Genomic DNA, 23,417 nt, shown 5'->3' with positions numbered 1-23,417 from the left:
CAAGAAGAACTATCAGGAGCATTTGGATACATGTGTTTGTTTTAGTCCCTTTTTGTACAGGAGTAAGATTTAATATTCGATGCTCTCGTAGTTTCTGATCAATGCTATAAAACTCATCCGTGACAGGAACTACTTTGTCTGTGTGTTTACTTGTTTATCATTGACTCTCCTACCAGGAGCACAAGTTCCAAGATTGCAGGAACCTGTATCTCTTATTTGCTACTAGTGACTGGCTCAGAGTGTGTACTCAATAAATGAATGAATGTGTGTGTTCTGGTCATGCCTAAATTTGCATGTGCTCTGAGATTAGTGTGTGGAGACATGAGTCACTAACCTGGGTGAATGACTTTGGGAAACCCCAAGCATCTGCCCCTCAACCAGGTCTCGGCCTCTCCCCCTGGTAACCAAAAGGATGTTAAGTTCAAACCACCTGAGTGGCTATTTATTTCACTTAGTAGTTTATCAAAAAAAAATTTAAAGATTGATATTTTCCCCTTTTGAATAGGTTATGGTGAAACATGGGACTGTCACTCACTATTTATGGGAATATACATTTCTTTCCCTAAGTATCTATTTGAATAGAAAAGGCTTATTCCCTTTAGCTCACTTTGAGATATATATTCTACTGGAATAAAAGAACGCATGTGAAGACGTACTTATATAAACATATTCATTTCAGTAATTCATGTCAGCATTGCTTATAATACTTAAAAGTCAGAAACAACCTAAATGTCCATAATTTGGAAAATATGTAAATAAAAGTGGCTCATTGATGGAGTGAAATGTTCATGCAGTTACTAAAAAAATAGATCTGCATATACTGATATACAATATATCATTAGTTTGAAGAAAAAGTCACAAATCAATGTACATAATATGATTAATTTTTAAAAAAACAACAACATAGGAAAAGATGTGAAGGGATGTAGACCAAATTGTCAACAGCAGTACCTCTGGAAAGTGGAATTCATGGTGAGCAAGGAGGAACTTTTTACTTGATACCCCCTCCACTGTTTGAAGTTTCTCACTTATTTATTTTGTATTAACAAACAGAAAAAGAAAGAAGGGCTTCTGTACAAAATGATTAAAATAAATTTGTGAATGTCCCTTAAGTGTGTGAATATTCCTCAAAGGGTTAAATCTCAACCATTTAGAAAACTTATCCAGAAGACATGGTAGTGTAGTGGAGGTCTAAGCTTAAATCCAGCTTTGCTACTTTCTAGCTCTGTGGCCTTAAGCAGATTACTTAATCTCTCAGAATTTTCCTCATCAATGAAATTGAGAGAAAGTAAAGCTTATCTCATCAGTTTCTTGCAAAGGTTAAATGAGATAATGTATAATAAAACGCCCAATACTGTGTCATACAACATAGTAAGTGCTCAGCACATAGCACTTTCCTTTTCAGGGGGTGCTGCACTATTGAGTGTTGCATTGCCAGACCTTGGATAAACACACAGTACCTAGACATCATTCCTCTCCCCACCCATCTGCTTTCCCGGTCTCCTCCTCTCTCTGCTCTCCCCATCCTTTCCTTCTTGTTCATGACCACTCCCTCTTGTCTTTGTCTCTTCTTGTCCATGGCTAGTCACTTCTTGTCTTGCTCCTTCTTGTTCATAGCTAGTCCCTCTTCTCCTTGATTCCTCTCATATTTGCACTGTTATCTGAGGAAATGTAACAAGCACTGATGGTAAATATGCTTGGTGAGATAGCCTGCTCAGACATAAACTCTGATAGTATTGAACCTGTGTGCATTTTGTTAACCTGCCACATGGAATCAGGGTGATTGTATACCTGAAAAACATTCAGGAATCAATTCCTGTCAGTCCCAGGCCACTGTCCCTTGCCAGCAAAGACCTGCCTTCACCCCCCTGCCTACCATCCCTTCCAAGCAGGCCCGTTCATGGGAAAGGAGGGGAAGTGCCATCTAGTCCTTCAAAATAGTTCTTAATTTAAAAAATATTTTAGAATATATACCTATATTCCTATACTGTGTGAGTATCTTCTAGAAACTAAAACTCCTTCTTGCCCAATCTAATACTACACAGGAAATGAGGAATAAAAAATGTGCAAAGATGTGCATGTGTTTAGGAACAGATGACATTTAGTTGTAAAGATACTCTGCCCTGGTTGGTGTGTTTCCTTCTGTTTTAGTGTAGGATGGTAGTCCCCACTCAGCACAGCAGCCTGGCCTTGGAAAGTACCTGATGGCGGGAATCAGAGAATCCCCTTCCCCTTCTCTCCTTCCCATGAGCTCTGATATCTCATCTGAAGTTTCCTTTCTACCCAAGTGACAGGTCCCCTTCCCTTCTTTCACAGAGCCAGGCAAGCTGTGAATGAGTCTACCAGGGTACAAAGCTACGAAACTTTTGAAGCTTTTGAGGCACCAACTCATTTTGCAAAGAGAAGACAATCATGATAGTTTACATTTGTATCATTTTTTCAAAATGCTTTTACATGCTAGTCTCAGTGGATCTGGAACTCCTGAAGTAGTCAAGATAAATACAAATGATACAAATGATAGCTTAGGTTTGTTGAATGTCTGTATGTGCCAGGCTCTTTGCTAAATGGGGGGCATTTTTTTATGCTCACCACAACCCTCTGAGGCAGGTATTATCTTCATCTCAGTTTTGCATACAAAGGAAAACAATAGTTTGGAAATAACTTGCTGGGTCAACTTCTGACTCTAACCAAATTCCCTTTTCTGACCCCCAGCAACTAATGTTGACTAGAGTGTTTAATAAACTGCTGCTTATATTACATTACCATTCAGCTGTTAGGGATTGGAGACAGAATCTGAACTCAGGGAGTCAGGCTCTAGAATTAACGTTTTTAAAAGAAAATGATAGAGACAGCTAGGAAATGAGGAGTCAATGAACTGGGGAGGAGAAAATGCCACAGGATAAAGGAAATTTAAGAATAGAAAAAAAATTAAGAATTTGAAAACTTGTAGTAAGCCTGAAAGAGCAAAGTTGTAACTAGGATGACTATAATCAGGGCATTTCTCTTTTTTGATCCTGTTCACATTTTCAGCCTGATTTGCTGCTTTGGGTCCTTTCTTGAAAACTCCACCTGCTTAGTTCTGTGCGTGCCTAGTGTGGTTAGGTTTACAGAGAAGTTAGAGGATACAGGAAAAGAAAGTGGGGAGATTTTTGCCTTTGAGATGGACTGTCTTGCTACTGCCTTTCCTTCCCAATCTGGAAAATCCGACTGCTTTTTAAGAGCCTGGTGCCTGACTTCTACTTTGGAAGATCAAGCTTGCCTGCTTGGGAAAAATTGGGATTTGGTGTCAGCAAGGCCCAAGCTCAAATCCTGATGCTGACACTTTTTAGGTATGTGATGTTGGACACGTGGGGGTGTGGCTTATACTCTGAACTGAACTTCTGCCCACCTATATGAGCAGGGCTGTTGCCCAGCTGAGGGGGTTTGTGAGAATTAGAGACCAAGAATGTACATCACCCGGTGCATAATATATGCTAAGGAACCACAGCAACAACTGAGAAATGGGAAAAGAGTTTGCTGGGTTGTTCAGTACCTCTTCTCCTGGGACTCTTTCCGTGTGTGTGTGTGTGTGTGTGTGTGTGTGTGTGTGAGAGAGAGAGAGAGAGAGACACGGCAGGGGGTGGACATGTGAGGTCTGCGCAGGATGCTGTGGGGCTGGCTGGCAGACCCCTGGAGAGAGCGTGAATGAGCTCGAGATGGCCAGAACTTGTTGAACCTGGCAGATATCAAGGCTTGATATTCACACAGGGATGAAATAGAAGAGAAGATAAAAGAGTATCCAAGCAGCAAAGTCAGTGCTGACGTTGGTATAGGTGAGTTGTGTCACCCCAAATGTGGTTTGTCCACAATAAGGGCATTCATGGAAGGGGAACTGAGTGATCACCTTTCTCCCCATTTCCCCTCCTCAAGGGTGTCAGATTCTGCAATCTTCAAAGCTACCCCACGGCAATTTCTGACTCTAACCAAATTTCCTTTTCTGACCCCCAGCAAACCTGGTCTCCCTGCTCCCAAATGCTCTACCTCTATACAGGTGATATTGACTAGAGTGTTGAATAAACTGCTATTTATATCAAATTACATTCAGCCAAATAAAGAGCCTACATGTTCTTTATTTCACCGTGTCAGAGTGACTGCAACAGTTATATTTTAATTATTGCTCACATAGCCTGGCCCCCAGCTCAAATTATTTGCAAACTTGTGAATACCAATTATCTTTTATTTAAAGAATAGCCAAGCTGAGAGGCAGGAGCACTGCTCAGGGACAGAATCTCGACTCTGACCCCCTTAGAAAAAACGAATGACCACAGACAAGTCCCTTAAATTTCCAAGCCTCAGATTTGTTGTACAGGAAGTGAGCACAGCTAATCTTCTCCCAGGTATCACATTTAATATATAAAAGAATATATTTGAAGATGCTGTTGAACCTAAGGTTTTATTTAGACCAATATCCATGTTTTCCTCTCTCTTCTCATTGGTATGTGTGTTATGGAACCAAATAAGCCAGTGTTGACAATGGCAATCTATTCATTGTGAAAATCTTATCTGTGGCTGCTTCTACTGTTCACATAAAACTGTGGTTGGTGAGATCTCCAAGGTCTATTTCAGGTCAGTTCTGGAAGAAAAGAAACAAACAAACAAACAAACAAAAAACACACAAAGGGGTAGTCAGAGAGAAAGAACAAGAACCAAAGATTAGATTAAGAAAGCCATGTTAGGCTTGAGATGCTGGTCACTGGCCCTTCCATTCTAATTGGCCTGATTTCTGGGACTCTACAGCTTATGGAGACAGCAGCTTTTTTTCCCAAAACCACTCAAGGTTTATTTTAAAAATGATATTTTTTTTCATTTACAGCTGAGTGGGGAAGTCATCTATCTTCCTAAAAACACCACTTTCACCCATTACTGTTCTTCAGAAAAGACTTCAGTGATGATCCATGGACAAGAAATTGACACTGGATTGTGATTTAGACTTCGCCCCATCGCCCCACCTCCCACTCACCACCACCAGCCCAGACTTATTTATCTTCTCTGTTTTCCATAAAGCTGGAGACACAGCTAGATTGGTTTCCCCCAGGTTACCCAAGTAACTGCCCCTTCCTGATAAGGCTCTTTGCTCCCTCCTTTCTTGCTTACTGAAACAACGATTTTCTCTGCCTTCTTCCTACTTCTCATGCGTGATCTTAGTTCTACCTGCTTCTTGGAGCCTAGGTTAAGTCATTTCCTTTCATGAAGTCTTCCTGCCCACAGCTCTCACCTGCACTGCTGCAGAGTCTCTATCCAGCACATCTGCCATGGGGCATCTGCATCACAGCCCAGTCCTGGAGAAAGGTTGTCAGGCCATTTCTGTGAGTGCCTGTCCTAAACAGCATTCTGCTGTCTGTCTATGGATGTGAGGAACCCAGATGCAGGTGCCTATCAGAAGTTTAAGAGGACAGTCTTATAAGGGCTGTGACCAGTAGGTTAGGCAGGACCCAAGAATCATGTGACTCTAGCCTTCAAGACATGCCCACCTAGCTGCTCCGTAAGATAATAACTACATTTGTTTTGTTTGTGGGAGTACCTTGGTCAAAATGAAGGTGGCTCCGTTTGAAAACTCTGTTGGAGAAAACCCCAACTCCAACCTCTTTCTCCTTGGCCCTCGTAATAAGGGGAAAAAGGGAAGAGACTCACATACTAACACTAATGTGGCAGTGTATGTGCAAGGCTTCATGCCAAGGACAGTGGATTATCTCATTGCATTCTTGCAAGGACCTGTGAGGCTAGCACTATCATCATCTCCATTCATGGCTCAGAAACGAGCTCAGAGAGAGTAAATAACTTGTTCAAAATTCAAGTAAATATTAAAGTTTGATTTGAACCCAGCTGCATCTGAATCTAAAGCCTGTGTGTGTGTGTGTGTGTGTGTGTGTGTGTGTGTGTGTTTTAAATTGAGTCTACACCAGTGGTTCTCAGAGTATGGTCCTCAGAGCAGTAGCATCAGCATCTCCTGGAAATTAGTTAGAAATTTATATCAATTGCTGTGTGCAGTGGCTCACGCCTATAACCCCAGCACTTTGGGAGGCTGAGGCTGGAGGATTGCTTGAGGTTAGGAGTTCAAGACCAGAACATAGCAAGACTTCATCTCTACTAAAAAATTAAAAAGTTAGTCAGGCATGGTGGTGCACGCCCGTAGTCTCAGCTACTTGGGAGGCTGAGACGGGAGGATCACTTGAACCCAGGAGGTCAAGGTTGCAATGAGCCATGATTGCACCACTGCACTCTAGCCTGGGCAACAGAGCAAGACTGTATCTCAAAAAAAAAAAAAGAAAAAAGAAAGAAAGAAAGAAAAAAAGAAGGCCAGGTGCAGTGGCTCAGGCCGGGCTCAGTGGCTCACACCTGTAATCCCAGCACTTTGGGAGGCTGAGGTGGGTGGATCATTTGAGGTCAGGAGTTTGAGCCTAGCCTGGCCAACACAGTGAAACCCTGCGTCTACTAAAAAATACAAAAATTAGCCAGGCATGATGGTAGGCGCCTGTGATCCCAGCTACTTGGCAGGCTGAGGCAGGAGAATCCCATGAACCTGAGAGGTGGAGGTTGCAGTGAGCTGAGATCGTGCCATTGCACTCCAGCCTGGGTGACAGGGTGAGACTCTATCTCAAAAAAAGAAAAAAAAAAAAAAAGAAAGAAAGAAAGAAAAGAAAAAAAAAGAAAAAAAAATGTGTGTCACTGGGCCTCACCCAAATCCTATGGGAACTAGAAACTCCTAGCATAGGGCTCAGTGATCTGGGCTGTCACAAGTCCTCTGGTGATGCATACTCGAGTTTGAGTACTACTGCTCCACATTAAACCTCCCACTAGAGAACCCCTTTATAACTCGGCCTAGAAACAAAACTAACATAGGAATGTTCCAAGGTGCTGGTTATGTCTGGACCCCTGACTGTGCCAAAGTCCCACCTGACATTTTGGTGCTACCTAATCCCTTATCAAGGCACACCTGGAGCTTTAAGTATGCCTGTAGGTTTGGAGGGTAGGGAGAGGATATTTTTTAAAAGGAAAAATCTCCTCTTAATTTCTTAAAGTTTTTCTTGATCCAGTTTGTCACATCTGTTTTATTTGCTCTATGCTTATGCTGACTGCCTGTACTGCTGAATTTCCACTGGTTAATATATTCTTAGTCATTCATTCCATCATTTATTCAACAAGCATTTGTTGGGTGCCAAGTAGGTGACAGGCACAGTACTGGGCACTGGTATTTGAGCAATGACTTTGAGAAGGCCGACTGCGTTTTTCTCTGAGCCCACAGTGAGCAGACCATCAACAAGAAGCATGAAAAGTGCTGCCTAGGGGTAGGATGACGCACTTAGGAAAAAAATAGGGAGGCCCCTCTCCCAGACTTGTAGACAGGAGGGCTGCTGGAGGAGGTAGGGTTCCAGACACAGAACCCTGTCTACGGGCTAGACAGAAGTAGAAACCCTGTTCAGCTGAGGTCCCAAGGCACGAATCATAATTAGCCCAGGGAAGAGAGTGGAGCAGTGGCAGGTGATGTGGAAGAGTGCTCCAAGCTGAGAGAGCTGCACCTGGAGAAGAGAATGGTCTTAGCATTCTTAGAAAAGCTCAGAATGGCTGACCCCTCGAGTGGGAGATGGGACGTGAAGGGACATGGGGCAGATGAGAAGGGCAGTAGGCTGACCTAACGGGTTTCGTAGGCCTGGTTAGGGAGCTTGAACTTTATCCTTAGGAAATGGGAAACCACTTTAAGAAGAGATGTGATGTGAGGAAAAAAAAATATATTAGCAGTGTCACTTTAGTACAAATGTGGCTTTATTTTGATACAATCCTTATATTGTTGTTGGATATGTCATCACTGTTAATGCACTGTAAATTCCTGGGAGTTTTCCTCACTCCTTTCTTCTTATGTCCCTCTGAGGCTGCTGAGTGTGTTCTCACCCCACCCCACCCGCCCAGGTGAGTAAGAACCCAGACTCTGTCTGTGAGCTCCTAGCCAGGGTCAGGCAGGATGGCAGGCAATATCTTTTGCTCATTTGCATTGCTTTTCTTACCCATGAGCAGATGTAGGTCACCTTCAGCATTTTCTCCTGCTCTTGGCTTTAGGGTGCCTGTCCTTGCTTGTGACAGTCCAGCACACAGAACGCTATGTCACCCTGTTTGCCTCTATCATCCTCAAATGTGACTACACCACCTCTGCCCAGCTCCAGGACGTGGTGGTGACATGGCGCTTCAAGTCCTTCTGCAAGGACCCTATCTTTGACTACTACTCAGCATGTGAGTATCCTTACCCCCTTGGCCCTCTGTGGGTCCCAGACACCTCTGTGACATACTGCGGTTAGGGTTGAGGGATTATTTAGGATTACAAATCTTGGTAGTGAGGAGAAGACACAAAGATCACCTAATGCAGTTCCTCTGTTTGATAGATAAACAAACGGAGCCCAGGTAGATGAAATAATGTATTCAAGGTCACATACTAGTTTATTTTAAAATTTTTTCCTGCTTTGTTCTCAAAAAAATTTAAAGAAACTTAAACATTAGGCAAAAGTCCTGCCTCCCTGTCCATTCCTGGTTCCATGCCAGTGTGCTGAGCTGATGATGCAGGCCCGCCTCCCCTCACCCCCACCACCTTAGAATGCAGGCAAGAAGACTCAACACTCAGCACAAATGATGAGTGGTCATTTGTGAAGTCTCTTGCTCCTTGCTATATTCCCTTCTTCAGTCTGCCTTCGGGAAGATGGTCATTCCTCTGCTGACTAAGCCCTCCAGTGCCCCCCAAGCAGCCCTTTAACTGTGGGGACTCTCTTAGTGCTACACAACTCTGCCTTAGAGTTGGCCAGTCCTGCCTTTCAGTAACAACTGCCCCAGGCATGTGGGTTGTGCTGTCTGGATCAGAGCTCTTTCCTAGTTGCCCATTTCTGCCTTCTCTCAAAGAACAAAGGAACCTAGAACCACCCCACTGTTAGCACCAAGACAATTAATTTTTTGGAGATTTTGAGAATAGAAGTGGACACCCTGTTTATAGGAAAAAGTGAGCCTCCTGAGAAGAAGCAAAGGGAGAGGGAGGCATTAGTCTTTACCTTTTTGAGCCCTTGAGCTAATGTCTCACAATATGATTTGAGTAGAACCTCAAGAGCTGTCTGAGACACACACTGAGTCTGCCATTGTCCCCAGAAGACTTCTCTCTAAATTGAGGCATTGTTTCCTGGGGGTTACTCTTAAAATGCCTGAGTTAAGTGGCCAGGGAGGACAGGCTAGGGGAGCAGGCATTTGCCAGGGGCAGATATAGCAGCTCTCAGACCCTATATTTTCTGTTTTGGTTTTTTTTTTTTGGTTTGTTTTTGTTTTTGTTTTTGTTTTTGTTTTGAGATGGAGTTTCGCTCTTGTTGCCCAGGCTAGAGTGCAATGGCATGATCTCAACTCATCGCAACCTCTGCCTCCTGGGTTCAAGTGACTCTCCTGCCTTAGCCTCCCGAGTAGGTGGGACTACAGGCATGTGACCTTATGTTTTAAGGGCAGGTGGATGAATTCCATGGGAGCAGAGAGAGGCTGGGGTAACTCTGAAAATGAGACAAAGGAAGTTAGAATAGAGCTGGTATGAAAATGATGGTCAGGAGTCTGGCTGCTCAAAATGTGGTGTCTGGTATCGCCAGGGAGCATATTAGAAATGAGAATCTCAAACCCCACTCTAGACCTGCGGAATCAGGATCTTCATGATTAACAAGAGTTCCAAGGGATGAATAGTCCTGGGAAAAATTGAGACACTTCACTGTGTCTCACGCCCGGAGCAGGAAGGGAACCTTTTTTTGTGGGAACCCCCTATTGCTGTGTGACTCTAGTGTGCCGTCTCTCCTCAGCATACCAGGCAGCTTTATCCCTGGGCCAGGACCCATCCAATGACTGCAACGACAACCAGCGGGAAGTTCGCATCGTGGCCCAGCGGCGGGGGCAGAATGAGCCCGTGCTGGGGGTAGATTACCGGCAGCGCAAGATCACCATCCAGAACCGTGAGTGCGGGGGAGGTGTCAGGGGAACTGGGGGTAGGGGGAGGTGCAGACACCAGGCCTGGCAGGCTGAGTCAGCGTGGGATTTCCCATTTCTTTCTGCTGCCTGTTGGTCTACTTGGTCACTGTCATTGTTTGAGGAAAGTGCCAGCTTCACAGAATGTGCTGCACCAGCTGAAGTTACTTCCCTGGAAGTTGGTCTCTGGACCAGAGGTTGTTCTGTTGCTATCTATAGCTTTGGCTAAAGGTCTAGGGGTGAATGGTTCCCTTTGCTTTTCTGAGATTCAGGGCTAAGGTGTGGATCAGGTTTCTTTGATTCCTTCCACAAATTGCTCTCAGGGCCTACTGAAACCTCAGGGCCTACTGAAACCCCAGGTCCCTGAGTTTCCCTCCGGCTATTCCTGTTGTTCATATGGAAGGAAATAGGGTCCTCTGAGCAGATGACCACCTTGAGACCACTGTCCTCCACTGATAGAGGAAAGAACACTGGGCTTGGACTAAAAAGCCCCAAGTGAGAGTCCTAGTGCTTCCTCTCACTAGCTCAGTGACCAATGATCAGTTATTTTCTTTGGCTTCTGTTTCTTCATCTGAACGACGGGCATCATGGTATCTTCCTCCCTACTCCAAAGTGAATATCTAGCGCAATACATGAGAGCTGTGTCTAAAGCCTATCTATTCTCTGTGCCCAGTGCAGGGAGTAGTGGAGAGAGCCCTGACTCTGGAGTCAGGTGCGGGTGTGCATCCCAATTCTGCATTTACAGAGTATATGAACCTGGGCAAGCCTCTCCGATTTTTCAGCCTCAATTTCTATAAAATGGGACTTGCCATAGTACCTAGCTCATAGAGATTTGTGGGGACTAAGATAATATGTATACAGCATTTAGCAAACAGGAAGTGGGCAGTAAGCATTAGTTATCACTCCGTGTACTTTTGGGTAAATGGCTTAGCCTAGCTCCTCATATTTCTATTGTGTAATCCACAGTTGCTGCCATAGACCAGCACTGAATTCAGAGCCTATTTCAATGGGCTTTATGTGCTGTGTTAAATAAATATTTGTTAGTTAAAAGGGGAAAAAGGGAAGAATACACCCAGTGGGCCACTCATGGTGGCCGTTGCTACAATATCAAGGAATCAGTGAATATTCTGACTGTTTAAATGTAGGTCACTTAACGGGAACCAGTTTAATAATTGCTTTCAGTTTTGTCTATAACACTTAAGTCTGATATTTTTTTTTTTTACATTCGGCATCTGATTTCCCCAAGCCAGCCCTCAGTTTTAGGGTACATCTGTCCTTCTTTTCTAGTCTTCAGGGGCATCTTCAAAGATCCAAGGTGGTTCTGCCTTTTCCAAAGCCAGCAGAATTTGTTCTTATCTGACCTCAAAGTTTCAAGCCTCTTTAATTAGCAAATTACCTGAACAGTTTCTGAAGGATGGAAATCCCCATAGTAGCTAGTCCCTGCCCTTATTTTTTTTTTTTCCTAAAAACATGAAGGTAAATACCTTCCACTACTTCTACTCCCAGCCACCTTTGGCTCAAACCCTGCTTCATTCTTACTACCACAGGAATACATTAGTATTCCTCTCTGTTTTTATTTCTGTCTCCAGGCTTGTTGGGACTTCCTGAAGCCCTTGTTTTCTGACACTTTTTTGCCTATGCCTGCATCATTTGAGATGACCCTGTCAAATCAGTCCTTAGATCCTTTAAAATATTAACATATCTGAAAACTCTTTTTACTCTGACATCCCTAAAATACTCTTTATGTCACCAATAAAAATTAGAGCAGATTTACAATACACATCATACCCTGAGGGGGAGTTTTTTAAAAGCACTTTCATCATTTTTCCAAGTCTGGGGTAAACTTATTTCTGGGAAAGGTAGTAGGTTTGGAAAATAGTGGGTAGGAAAAAATTGTAGATATTGACGTAGAAAGAGAAGGAAACAGAAGTCAAAGTTAGGTCCACTGGTGCGTGACCTTGCATTTTTGTTTCATTTCCTCAATAAACATTTCTTGACAAACAGATAATAAAGAATTGCAGATATTACCACCAACTTAGCAGGAGCAAGTCTGTAATGCTAAGGTTCCGTGGCACTTACTGTGGGTGAGGGAGCTGGAACTGCCACTGCACTTCACATGGAGGCTGCCCTGATGCCTTTGACTGGATTTTAAACCCTTTCAGGACAGAAAAGGGTCTTGTTTCTCTTTACATCTCCTCTGTGCCTGACATAATGCTGGACCCACAAAAGGGCTTTAGTGAATATTTATTGACTTTGCTAAACTTGAACATAAATATTAACCATTCATTTTAAATTCCTTGTAGATGCTGGATATTAGACATTTGTCAGATGGATAGATTGCAAAAATTTTCTCGCATTCTGTAGGTTGTCTGTCCACCCTGATGATCTTATAAGTGGAAGCTGGATGACGAGAATGCATGGACACACGGGGGGAACAATACACACTGCGGCCTGTTGGAGGGTGCCGGGGTGTAGGAGGAAGAGCGTCAGGAGGAACAGCTAATGGATGCTGGGCTTAATACCTAGGTGATGGGATGATCTGTGCAGCAAACCACCATGGCACACGTTTACCTATGTAACAAACCTGCACATGTACCCCTGACCTTAAAATTAAAAATAAATGAATATACAGCAAATATATATATAAATCATTCATCTATCCTAATGGAGGTACACAAAAAACCTGAGTGCCCACTAGAACTGAAACTCTTCTTGAGTTACATTTACTCTTAAAATACTGGCATTTTATCTTTATTCAAGTTCATCTCATACCTGTCCTTCAGGATCCAGAGATAACTGCTCATTTTAGGCTGATAAGGGACCCAGAATGTGGAGTTTTTCCACCCAATTTAGAGAAGACAGGAAAGCTTGGTGGTTAAGAGTACCAGCTTTGAGGCAGAGAGATGTGGGTTTGAACCTACCTCTGATGAGCATTGTCTGTATGTTGTTAGGCCAGTTCCTTTGAGTCTTGATTTTCCTCATCTGAAATGCAGCTAAATAATCATTTCCACTGTACCAGTTAGGATTAGGTTTGATTGCGAGTAAGTAAAAGCCCCATATACTGGCAACTTAAACAGTATTTTATTTTTAACTTTTTTTTGAGATAGGGTCTCACTGTATTGCCCAGGCTGGACTGCATTGGCACACTCATAGCTCACTGCAGCTTCAACTTCCTGGGCTCAAGTGATCCTCCCACCTTGGTCTCCAGAGAAGCTGGGACTATAGGCGCATGCCACCATGCCTGGATAATTTTTTTATTATTATTTTTTATAAATGCAAGGTCTTGCCATGCTGCCCAGGTCTTGAGGCTGTCATGGGTTAGAAACCAGTGCTCTCTCCTCTGACACTGGCACTTTGTCCCTCCTTACTGTGTAGGAGCAGATCTTGTGATTAATGAAGTGATGTGGTGGGACCATGGAGTGTATTACTGCACCATTGAGGCTCCAGGGGACACATCAGGAGACCCCGATAAGGAAGTAAAGCTCATCGTCCTGCGTAAGTGCTACTGGAACTTTCTATACAGTCACCCTCACTGCCGTAACACTTTTACTCACAGGAAAAAACAAAAACAGAAATAAGCAAGCCTAAGTTCTTGTCATTGGATTATCAACCTCTGAAGTTCCCTTATCAAAGCTAAACTTTTACTTTTTTGCCGGTATATTGCTCAACTTTAACCTGTAGGTCAAGAGCTGTGTTTATGAGACCTCTATGATATCAGAACTGGAAGTATTCCCTCCCCCTGAATATTTAGTTCAGCCGCTGCTTGGCTTCTCCCCTGCAGACTGGCTGACAGTGATCTTCATCATCCTGGGAGCCCTCCTCCTCCTGCTGCTGATTGGAGTGTGCTGGTGCCAGTGCTGTCCTCAGTATTGCTGCTGCTACATCCGCTGTCCCTGCTGTCCCGCCCGCTGCTGCTGTCCTGAGGAAGGTGAGAGGGGACAGACAAGCAGTGTAATGGAGTGGATTAGGGACCAGGACCTCAAGCAGATCAGCTTCAAGTGCCAGGTCAAAAGTTCTTCCAGGTTCTCTTCCATGCCCTTCTCCCATCATAGGAACAGAGGACATTAGCCTCAGCCCTGAAAATGATGCCTGGGGAGGCCAGGTAGCCACATGGAAGGACATTTGCCTGTCCACTTCTCAGGCTGCCTAAAGCATCTCTCAGGTAGCTCTGCCTACTGATGGCATTTCCTCAGCAGCCCTGATGTGCCTGTGCTTCAATCTTCATTCCTAGCACTGACCTCATTTGGACATAAGGCGGGCTGGAGCGAGTGGTTTAAATAAGCCAGTAAGAGAGAAGGTCACTTGTAAAGGAAAACAAAACTGTTTTTTCCTATTCTCACATGCCATTTGATACTTCTGACACCAAGTGTGTGTGTGTTTTCCCCATACAAAAAGGAATTCTTCAGCGCACACCAACTGAATGTCCTATAATTTAACTCAATTCTGATGCTATTTACCTGGAAATAGCACCAGACCCCACAGGTGGAAGGCTTAGTCCCACAAGACCACCCCCTACTTCAGATGCTAATTGCAGTTGCAACTAGTAGGTTGTCACCTGTGCTTCTGAGCAAATGGCTATAAATTGGGAGTTACAATGACCCTTTCCTCCAGTTCAATTAATTTGCTAGAGCAGTTCACAGAATTTAAGGGAACAGTTTACTTACGTTTACTCACTTACTACAAAGAATATTTAAAAGAATACAAGTGAACAGCCAAATGAAGAGATGTACAGAGCAAGGTATGTGGGAGCAAGGAGGGGCTTCCATGTCCTCTCCAGGTGTGCCACCCTCCCAGTACCTCCGTCTTCAGCAGCCAGGAAGCTCATTGAACCTAGTCCTTTTGGGTTTTTATGGAAACTTCATTACATAGGCATGATTGATTAAGTCACTGGCTATCGGTGATCAAGTCAACCTTCAGCCACTCTCCCCTCTCCAGAGGTCAGGAGGTAGGGATGATTTCTGTTTCTTCTTTTTTTTTTTTTCCTCCTTAACTTAATTTTTGGCTGCCACCTCCAGGTTTTCTGACTCAACCTGTCAGGGGTAGGACCTGAGAATTTTTATTTCTCTAGCAATCAAAATGAGTGACTGAGGCATAAGTCTCAGATCATTGAGGTTTATTGAGCTAGCTTGAGGGCATACCCAGGGAAAAAACATAAGTCACAGATGCATCTGTGGCTGTTTTTTTTCCAAAGAGCTTCCCAGGAGGTTTAGTATTTTCCTTAAGAAGTGGGAGGCAGCAATGAAACAAATGATTATATACTTGTGAAACTTTAGTTAGTGCCCAGCAAATCTATATTTTACATAAGATAAGGTGAATATTAGAAAAGGGGAAAAGAAGAATTAGACCTTATCTTGCCTTTGTTCTGTACCTGGGAAGATAAACTAGTAATTGACATTATCCACGTGGAGTCTTTTGAAAGGGCTGGTCACTGTGAGAGGGGATATAATGAAGTGAGTCTGACCTCCCATCCCGTCATGGCCATGAACTTAGCTTCCAAGGTTTCTCTGGGGTCCCCTTGGTCAAGAGGGGGTCTGTTAGTCATTTGGGGGCTTAGAACTTTATTTGTATTTCTTATCTCAAAAGTTCCCAGGTGATGTGCTGCTGCTGGTAGAGGGGCCACACTTTAAGAATCCTTGAGTTAGGGCAAGGGAAGAGGGAGCAGATGATCTTGCTTTCAGTGTGATCTTCCTTTGGACTAACATCTGATCCTTTAAAACAGAACTGTAACAGAAGTGTGCCCTAAAAAATGTTGGCTACAGAATACATGGTAAAGGCAAAATAATACAAAATTATTCCATAAAGTTATTTTCTTGGTCAAATAGATGGAATAGCACCAACTGCTTTAAATAGAAGGTTTTTAATTTTTTTTTTTGGCTTTTGTTTTCAATAACATTTCCTCTTCCTGATGATCTAAATAAAGTACTATATTGTAGGAAATTTGAGAAATTCAGGAAAATGTAATGACTCATCTGAGTACCCAGAGATAACCACCTTTATCAGTTAGAACCATTTGAAAGGAAATTTTTTAAGGGAAAAATAATGAATGACCTATTAAGATAGAAACAAAACCTGATCTACAATGTGAAGAAAGTTGGTGGCCTGAGTCTGGTTTCAGGCCTGTGCTCCGAGGTTGCTGTCTTATAGGAAAAGAGAACTAACTTTTATTGGATGTCTGATGTGTAGTCCCCTTGCATACATTTCCTCACTGAATCCCCACAACCACCCTAGAAGGCAGAAGTCATCCCTGTTTAACAGATGGGAGACCAAAGGTCAGAAAAGCCCCACAGCTAGGAAGTAGCAGTGGCTTTGCAGAGTTGAATCCGTGTTCATCTGACTTGTGAGAATCTGCATTCCTACGGCAGAGACTGCCACAGCCTCTGTGGCAGTGGATCACTGTGGGATTGGCTAAGACACCATAGGAGGGGAAAAGTTGCGGAGGATGCAACATTGGACTGTGGGGCCCCCTACCTTTCAGGGATCTTAGGGAGGAGGCCATGGAGAAGTCACTGTCACTGGAGTAATAATATGCAGGATGAGATAAGAAAAACCCACCCAAGATGACTGCTTAGACTCCCTAGGTTCGTGGGGCACTAAAAGCAGGCAAGACTGGGGACAAAGCTAACATAAATGATAAGTGCACCCCTTATTAGTAAACTAATAAATGGAGGTTCTGGGGGAGAGTTGTTTCTCCTGAGGGATTAGATTCATATTAAAAAACTAGTAAAATCAAGAAATGTAGATTACAAAGATCCCTGAACTTGGGCCGATGAGGTCACTTTCAAAGTGAGTCACTGGGGCAGACTGTCCTGAGAAGTTTGTTGACAAGAAGAATTGCATGGAAGGGCATGAGTTATTAAAGAAAGCTCTTTGGTTAGAGCAGTAAGGAGTTATTGTTGGTGTTTGTAGAATAAGGTAGTCCTAAACATGTTTATAAGCAAAGAACCAAGGTTAATATCAAATGAGTAAAGTGAAGCATTAAGAAGTGAGGTCACTGATGAGTGATGAAGCTGGTAGGAGTGGCCTCAGCCCTACAAGGAAAGAACTGGCCTTAGAAAGGGAGCGGAAGGGAAAGTGAAGCAGCCTGGCCTCTGAAGACAGAAAGGAAGTCATTAAAATGTGGAGGATGATTAAGATGTAAGGGAGGAAGCTGAGGGAGCTCACATCTGCCTGACTCGATTTCAGCAAATCAAAATTCTAGATGCAGAAGGAAGCTTCAAGAAACATGTCAGTGATTCTTGAACTTCTTTGATCACATCCCACCTCCCCAACCTGCTCCCACTTTCTAGTGAGAGTTAAAAAAGGATTAGAGCGGAGAAAAATGAAAATAAGACCAAATTTTAGTAACCCTTGATAGTTCACCTAATAGTGGTAAACAGCCCTCGGTAGGACTTAAAGATAGACATTTTTGAAATGGAAACGTATTTTTTCCCTAAGAACTGGAGAAATGGCTTTCATCTCTAGAGTAGTTACTGGCCCTACTTACTGGAGAACTTCCAGGCATGCCCAGCAGTAGGCCACAGCCACAGTGAGACTCTCTGATCTCTCCTGCCCCATCTCCTTCTACCTCACAGCTGAGGGAAGTGAAGTCGAGGGAGATTTTTCCACAATTACTTGTTACAGCCTGTTAGCAGTGGGCCCTGGACTAAACCTAGGTTTCTTGGCTCCATGTTCAGGGCTGGTTCCTCTTCATCAATAGAGATGAAGTCATCAGCAGAAAGTTAACAGGCGGGGGAAGACCTAAGAGGTGGGGAATGTTTAACCTGCTGCTATAGAGGAGGGAATGCATGTTTGAGAGGTCAAAAAGGAAAGCCCTATTGGGAGGAGGACTATTTGAGGTCAGTTGCCTGGCTGGGACCCAGAAGCATCTGCTGGTAGTTTCCTAAAGCTAAAATGACAAGAGTTCAAAGGGGCATCAGATTCTAGGAAGCACCTGAGGATGTCCCAGAAATGACTGGTCAGTCAAATCAGGGAGGACTGGTAGTTTTGGAGAAAGCAAATAGACTAAGTGACCATAGGTTAAAAGAAGGGCAAGGGCTGGGCGTGGTGGCTCATGCCTGTAATCTCAGTACTTTGGGAGGCCGAGGCAGGCAGATCGCCTGAGGTCAGGAGTTCAAGACCAGCCTGGCCAACATGGTGAAACCGTATCTCTACTAAAAATAACAAAAATTAGCTGAGCATGGTGGTGGGAGCCTGTAATCCCAGCTACTCGGGAGGCTGACAGAAGAATCGCTTGAACCCCAGAGGCAAAGGTTACAGTGAGCCGAGATCATGCCATTGCACTCCAGCCTGGGTGACATAGCGAGACTCCATCTCAAACAAAACAAAACAAAACAAAAAAACAAAACAAGGGCAAGAATGGGTTCTGTAAGAGTGGAGAGGGGATGGTAAGGAATGGTGACCAAAGGGTTGTTGAGAATCCTCAGCAGTCAATTCCAAGTTAACTCCTACATTATTGGAACAGGGAGCTTGTTGAAAACACAAATTTTCTTGCCTTGTGTTAGACCAACTGAAGGAGAGTCCCTGGGAGTGAGACTTAGAAAGCTGTATTTTTAACAAGCTCATTAAGGGTGACTAAGGCAGATTTTACTCCACTGAAGTTAAGAGGTAACTTATTGGGAGTCTTTTGCAGCTTTGTTGCCTTGTCCAGGTTTCCTACTTTTATTGCCTAGCTGATTCCCTGTTAGGTGAGCAACAGATACCCCTGATAGCCTAGACATCCTGTGAGGCTGTTTTCAGGGATGCGGGGGAAGGCAGGCAAGAGAAAAGCTCAAAGGCTATGTCTTCCATCGTGTTTCACTAGTTTTAGTGCAAGAAGGAAGGGTGAGACCCTGGAAAAAAAGGTATGGCAGCTAAGGGAGCAGGTGAGTTAATCTCTGGACTGTGTAAAAAAACTCAGGGAAATGTCAGAAACACTCATGGAGGATCTGGAAGGGTTGTTAGAGAGTTATTTGTGGAGGGAGTCCCATTAGTGAAAAAATCATTTGAGAAGCAAAGAGGAAGCACAACTCTGCCTTTCTTCCTGATTGAAGGAAGCAGGAGGAGTGGCTAAATGGGAATAGGAGTGGCTAAATAAATCTGGAAGAAGCGAGGATTCCATTAAAGGGGTACAGTGGGTAGGGTTGTTCTCCTTGGAATCAGATGTCCCCAGGCTATGGAAGGAGAGACTAGTCTGGAGTGGACTTTGAAAGGTCTAGAGCTGAGTTAGAGAGAGGTAAATTCCCCTGCAGGGAAGGTTTTTTGCTTCATCACAGAAAATAAAGGAGTCTGGGGACTTGGCGGTGTGGCACACAAAGAGCGTAGGCTTGAGCGTCACACAGGTTCACACCCTGGCTCTGCCAGTCGCTAGCTGTGGGACTTTAGGCTGGGAAGGTAATCTCTCTGAGCCCAGCTTCCTCATTGGATTCCCACATGAAGAGATTTTTCAGAGAACTAGTTAGCTTATGTAAAGTAAATTACATGTATAAGGCTGGGCATTCCAGTATGTGTGTTGGTGGTGGCCAGTAGAGGGAGCTAGGGAGAGGCATCTCTGCAGAGGGAGAGGGCAGTGCTGAGCCTGTGGACCTGTCTTCAGGGAGGCTTCAGGCTATCAGTTGGCATGAAGGTGTAGCTGCTGGGGGAGCTGCTGCAAGTTTGCGTCTGATTTCCTCCAGGCTAGGCTGTGACTCACACTGGGGGTTGGAGCTCCGGACACTTCTGGGGACTCTGTTACAACCACTTCCTGTTGTGCTGGAAGTTTCATACTGGAATCACTGGGCAGCCCACTGGATGACCCCTTTGCTGCTGGCCTTGGCAAACCCTACACCCTATGTGGCTGTGTTCAGGATGCCAGCTTTCTGCCCCCTTCTACTGTGCCTGGCCCTGCTGTTTTAGGGGTGCCCACAGGGCCAGGGAAGCAAGGAGGAACTGAGAATGCCAGGCTGGGGCCTATCCTCGTTCACACTGAGGCTGGCACTTCCTGCACTTAACGTACAGGCACACGTCCAACACGCGTGGATAGGCAGATCCCTTAGGAAACATAAGGCACTCAGCCACAACTACCCCAAAATAGAAAAGCATGAACAAAAACAACAAAATGCTTTTGTTTTTAATTTGTACTTACTGAGGGTTGTATGCCTCAGACCAGCCCCACCTAAGGGGCTGGAGTGACATTTTTATGGATCCCTTGCACTACTTTTTTTATATGATTTTCTTTGCCATAAAAGGAAATAGTATTTCTCATCTCCCTTCCCTGCTTCCACCCCACCCCTTAGAAATTCCCCTACTTAGGGACAATCGCAATACTTAATAAGGCGGGAAGAGTAGAAAGGACCCACTGGAATCTACTTGAGCTTTTTGCATGCCCTTGCCTTCTTCCCACAAGTTTTCTTCCACCCAGGGTTGGCATGCCAGCTAGAAACACCGTTCCATGCAATTGCCAAGTAATTCTGCCCATTATCTTCAGTATCATGTCCTTCCCTTTTTCTTTCACTCTGAGCAGATGCCCCCAGCCCCTGACTCACAGCCTCCTCTAAGTCCTTTGCATCTGGACCTTCTGTTTCTGGCCTTTGGCTTCTAGTTTTATTGGCCTATGGCCCAATAATTCATTGTATGCTAGTATCCATGAATCTACCTATGCATTTTGGGTGACCTTAGGAATGGGCAAGATGATGAAATGATTTTGAGGCTAGGAAGTCAAGTTTTAAGAATATACTTTCCTGGGGTACAGAAGTTGCAGTCTTGAAGATAATTTAATTCCAGCTCCTCGCCAGGGGTACATTTAATTTACTACCCCCTTAACCCTTACTCCCATGTAAGATAGGTGAGAATGGACAAGAGAAGCTGGCCTCTTGCAAGGCCCTTAGGTGGAAAGAAGTGAAGTGGGAGGTGTGGGCTTGCCCTGGCTGAGGGTCTGCGTTTCTCCTTCTTCCCCTGCAGCCCTGGCCCGCCACCGCTACATGAAGCAGGCCCAGGCCCTAGGTCCTCAGATGATGGAAAAACCCCTGTACTGGGGGGCGGACAGGAGCTCCCAGGTTTCATCTTATCCAATGCACCCGCTGCTGCAGCGAGGTAAACTCTTCCAGAGATTTGGGGTAGGGGAGGGCAGAGGGCAAGGGCAGGAACATGGGCTACATCAAGGCCTCTGTGACCAATGCGGCAGGCATCTTCATGATGGAGGATGGGAGGGAGTCATGCTAACCAATGTCACATTTTGATGTCCTGATTCTGAGGTGTATGTTTTGGGCCATTTGTTTATATGTCCTGTCCTTGTTTCCATTCAGATTTGTCCCTGCGGTCCAGCCTCCCGCAGATGCCAATGACCCAGACCACCAATCACCCTCCCATCGCCAATGGTGTCCTGGAGTATTTGGAGAAAGAACTGCGGAACCTCAACCTGGCCCAGCCTCTGCCCCCCGATCTCAAAGCCAGATTTGGCCATCCCTGCAGCATGCTGTCCTCCCTGGGCTCTGAGGTCGTGGAACGCAGAATCATCCACCTGCCCCCACTGATCAGAGACCTGTCATCCTCAAGGAGGACCAGTGACTCCCTGCACCAGCAGTGGCTCACCCCAATTCCCTCCAGGCCCTGGGATCTGAGGGAGGGGAGAAGGCAGCACCATTACCCTGATTTCCACCAGGAGCTCCAGGACCGGGGGCCAAAGTCTTGGGCATTGGAAAGAAGGGAGTTGGACCCATCGTGGAGTGGAAGGCACCGTAGCTCTAGGCTGAATGGGTCACCCATACACTGGTCAGACAGGGACAGCCTAAGCGATGTCCCCTCATCCATCGAGGCACGCTGGCAGCCGAGCCACCCTCCTTTCAGGAGCCGCTGTCAGGAGAGGCCCCGCAGGCCCAGCCCCCGGGAGAGCACTCAGAGGCACGGGAGACGACGCAGGCACCGCAGCTACTCTCCTCCCCTGCCCTCTGGCCTCAGTTCCTGGAGCTCTGAAGAGGACAAGGAGAGGCAGCCCCAGAGCTGGGGGGCCCACCGCCGCCGCTCGCACTCCCCACACTGGCCCGAGGAGAAGCCGCCTAGCTACCGCTCACTGGATGTCACTCCAGGCAAGAATAGCAGGAAAAAAGGGAGTGTGGAGAGGCGCTCGGTGAGCCTGGGGCATCCTGCTGAGGGTTGGGCATGGGCAGAGAGGAGCCTCCAGCCAGGCATGACCACAGCCAACACAGGCTGCCTCTCATTCCGCCACAGAGGGTGCCTCCTCCCTGTTTTGCCCAAATTACACGGTGGGCTGGGTGGACTACCTCTTGTTAGAGCTAAAGAAATCAAGCAAGTGCAGAGTGCAGGGAGAGTTCACTGCCTGTGAAGGGCCTTCTCACCGTCGCTTCGGCTGTCATAGCAGTCCTGTAGGGCAGGCCAAGCGAGGTCACAGGAGAAAATGAGGCTCAGCATGATGAAGCACCTTGCAAGCCATGAGCTAGGACTTGAATGCAGGCCGTTGTGGCTAAAGCCTCACCTCCCTTCACAGCTGCTTTGCTTTCTTTACTTAGCAACCTATTTCCATACCCCAGATTAGAACACTGGGCCTGACAGAAGAGGCTTGTTAAGTCAGCATGCGAGGCCCTGATATATATGAGGTTGGGACCCTCTGAGACATCCCCTGGAAAGGACCATTAAACTGATTTTTAAAACCCTGATATTCCACATATGGGCCAAAACATTAAGATTCTGTGAATAGGCAAGATGCCAATGGGTGCCAGACATAGTTAAAAGGGGAACACAGAAGGAAGTAGGCCTTTAGGGCCCCTAGATGCAGATCTTTTGTATTTTTTTAAAGAAGTGACTTTAAAAATTATTTGGGGCTGAGCGTGGTGGCTCACGCCTGTAATCCCAGCACTTTGGGAGGCTGAGGCGGATGGATCAGCTGAGGTCAGGAGTTCAAGACCAGCCTGGCCAACATGGTGAAACCGTGTCTCTACTAAAAATACAAAAAATTAGCTGGGTGTGGTGGCGGGTGCCTGTAATCCCAGCTACTTGGGAGGCTGAGGCAGGAGAATCACTTGAATCTGGGAAGAGGAGGTTGCAGTGAGCTGAGATCGTGCCATTGCACTCCAGCCTGGGTGACAAGAGCAAAACTCTGTCTCAAAAAAAAAAAATTTATAATTAATACATCCAAATGACAGCATTCCTTTAATGTTGCCACTTTGCAAAGATATGTTGTCATTGCTCAAAAACATTAATAAACTGACTCAGAGCCAACTTACAGGCTACCCATGAAGATCTTTTCTCTATTTGACCAAAATCCTTTTCTCTTTTGCTTCTGTTGAGATGGTCAAAGGTATATGCAGTAACTCTGAAATAAGTTCCCGGAGCAGAGAGATATTATAAAAGAAGAAATGTAGTCTGTCACAGGCTTTGAGGGATACAACTGTCATTTGGAAGTACATGTTCTGCTGTGAGTTTTTTTAAAAACTCAATCACAC

At 45.1% G+C, this 23,417-nt stretch overlaps 1 protein-coding gene across 1 annotated transcript in view; it reads left to right on the top strand.

Annotated features, from left to right (window-relative positions):
* Positions 1-23,417, top strand: part of ILDR1 (immunoglobulin like domain containing receptor 1) — a 35,615-nt gene that overhangs the window by 7,695 nt on the left and 4,503 nt on the right. Inside the window, exons 2-7 of the mRNA XM_054482099.1 lie at positions 8,092-8,262; positions 9,843-9,992; positions 13,381-13,500; positions 13,787-13,933; positions 20,920-21,051; positions 21,264-22,084. Coding sequence (XP_054338074.1) covers positions 8,092-8,262; positions 9,843-9,992; positions 13,381-13,500; positions 13,787-13,933; positions 20,920-21,051; positions 21,264-22,084 — 1,541 coding nt within the window. The remainder of the gene's footprint in view (positions 1-8,091; positions 8,263-9,842; positions 9,993-13,380; positions 13,501-13,786; positions 13,934-20,919; positions 21,052-21,263; positions 22,085-23,417) is intronic.

This window comes from Pongo pygmaeus, chromosome 2 (genome assembly GCF_028885625.2).
Source record: "Pongo pygmaeus isolate AG05252 chromosome 2, NHGRI_mPonPyg2-v2.0_pri, whole genome shotgun sequence".
NCBI lineage: Eukaryota > Metazoa > Chordata > Mammalia > Primates > Hominidae > Pongo > Pongo pygmaeus.
Note: the sequence above shows the minus strand (reverse complement) of the source record. Positions and strands in the feature narration are given on the sequence as shown.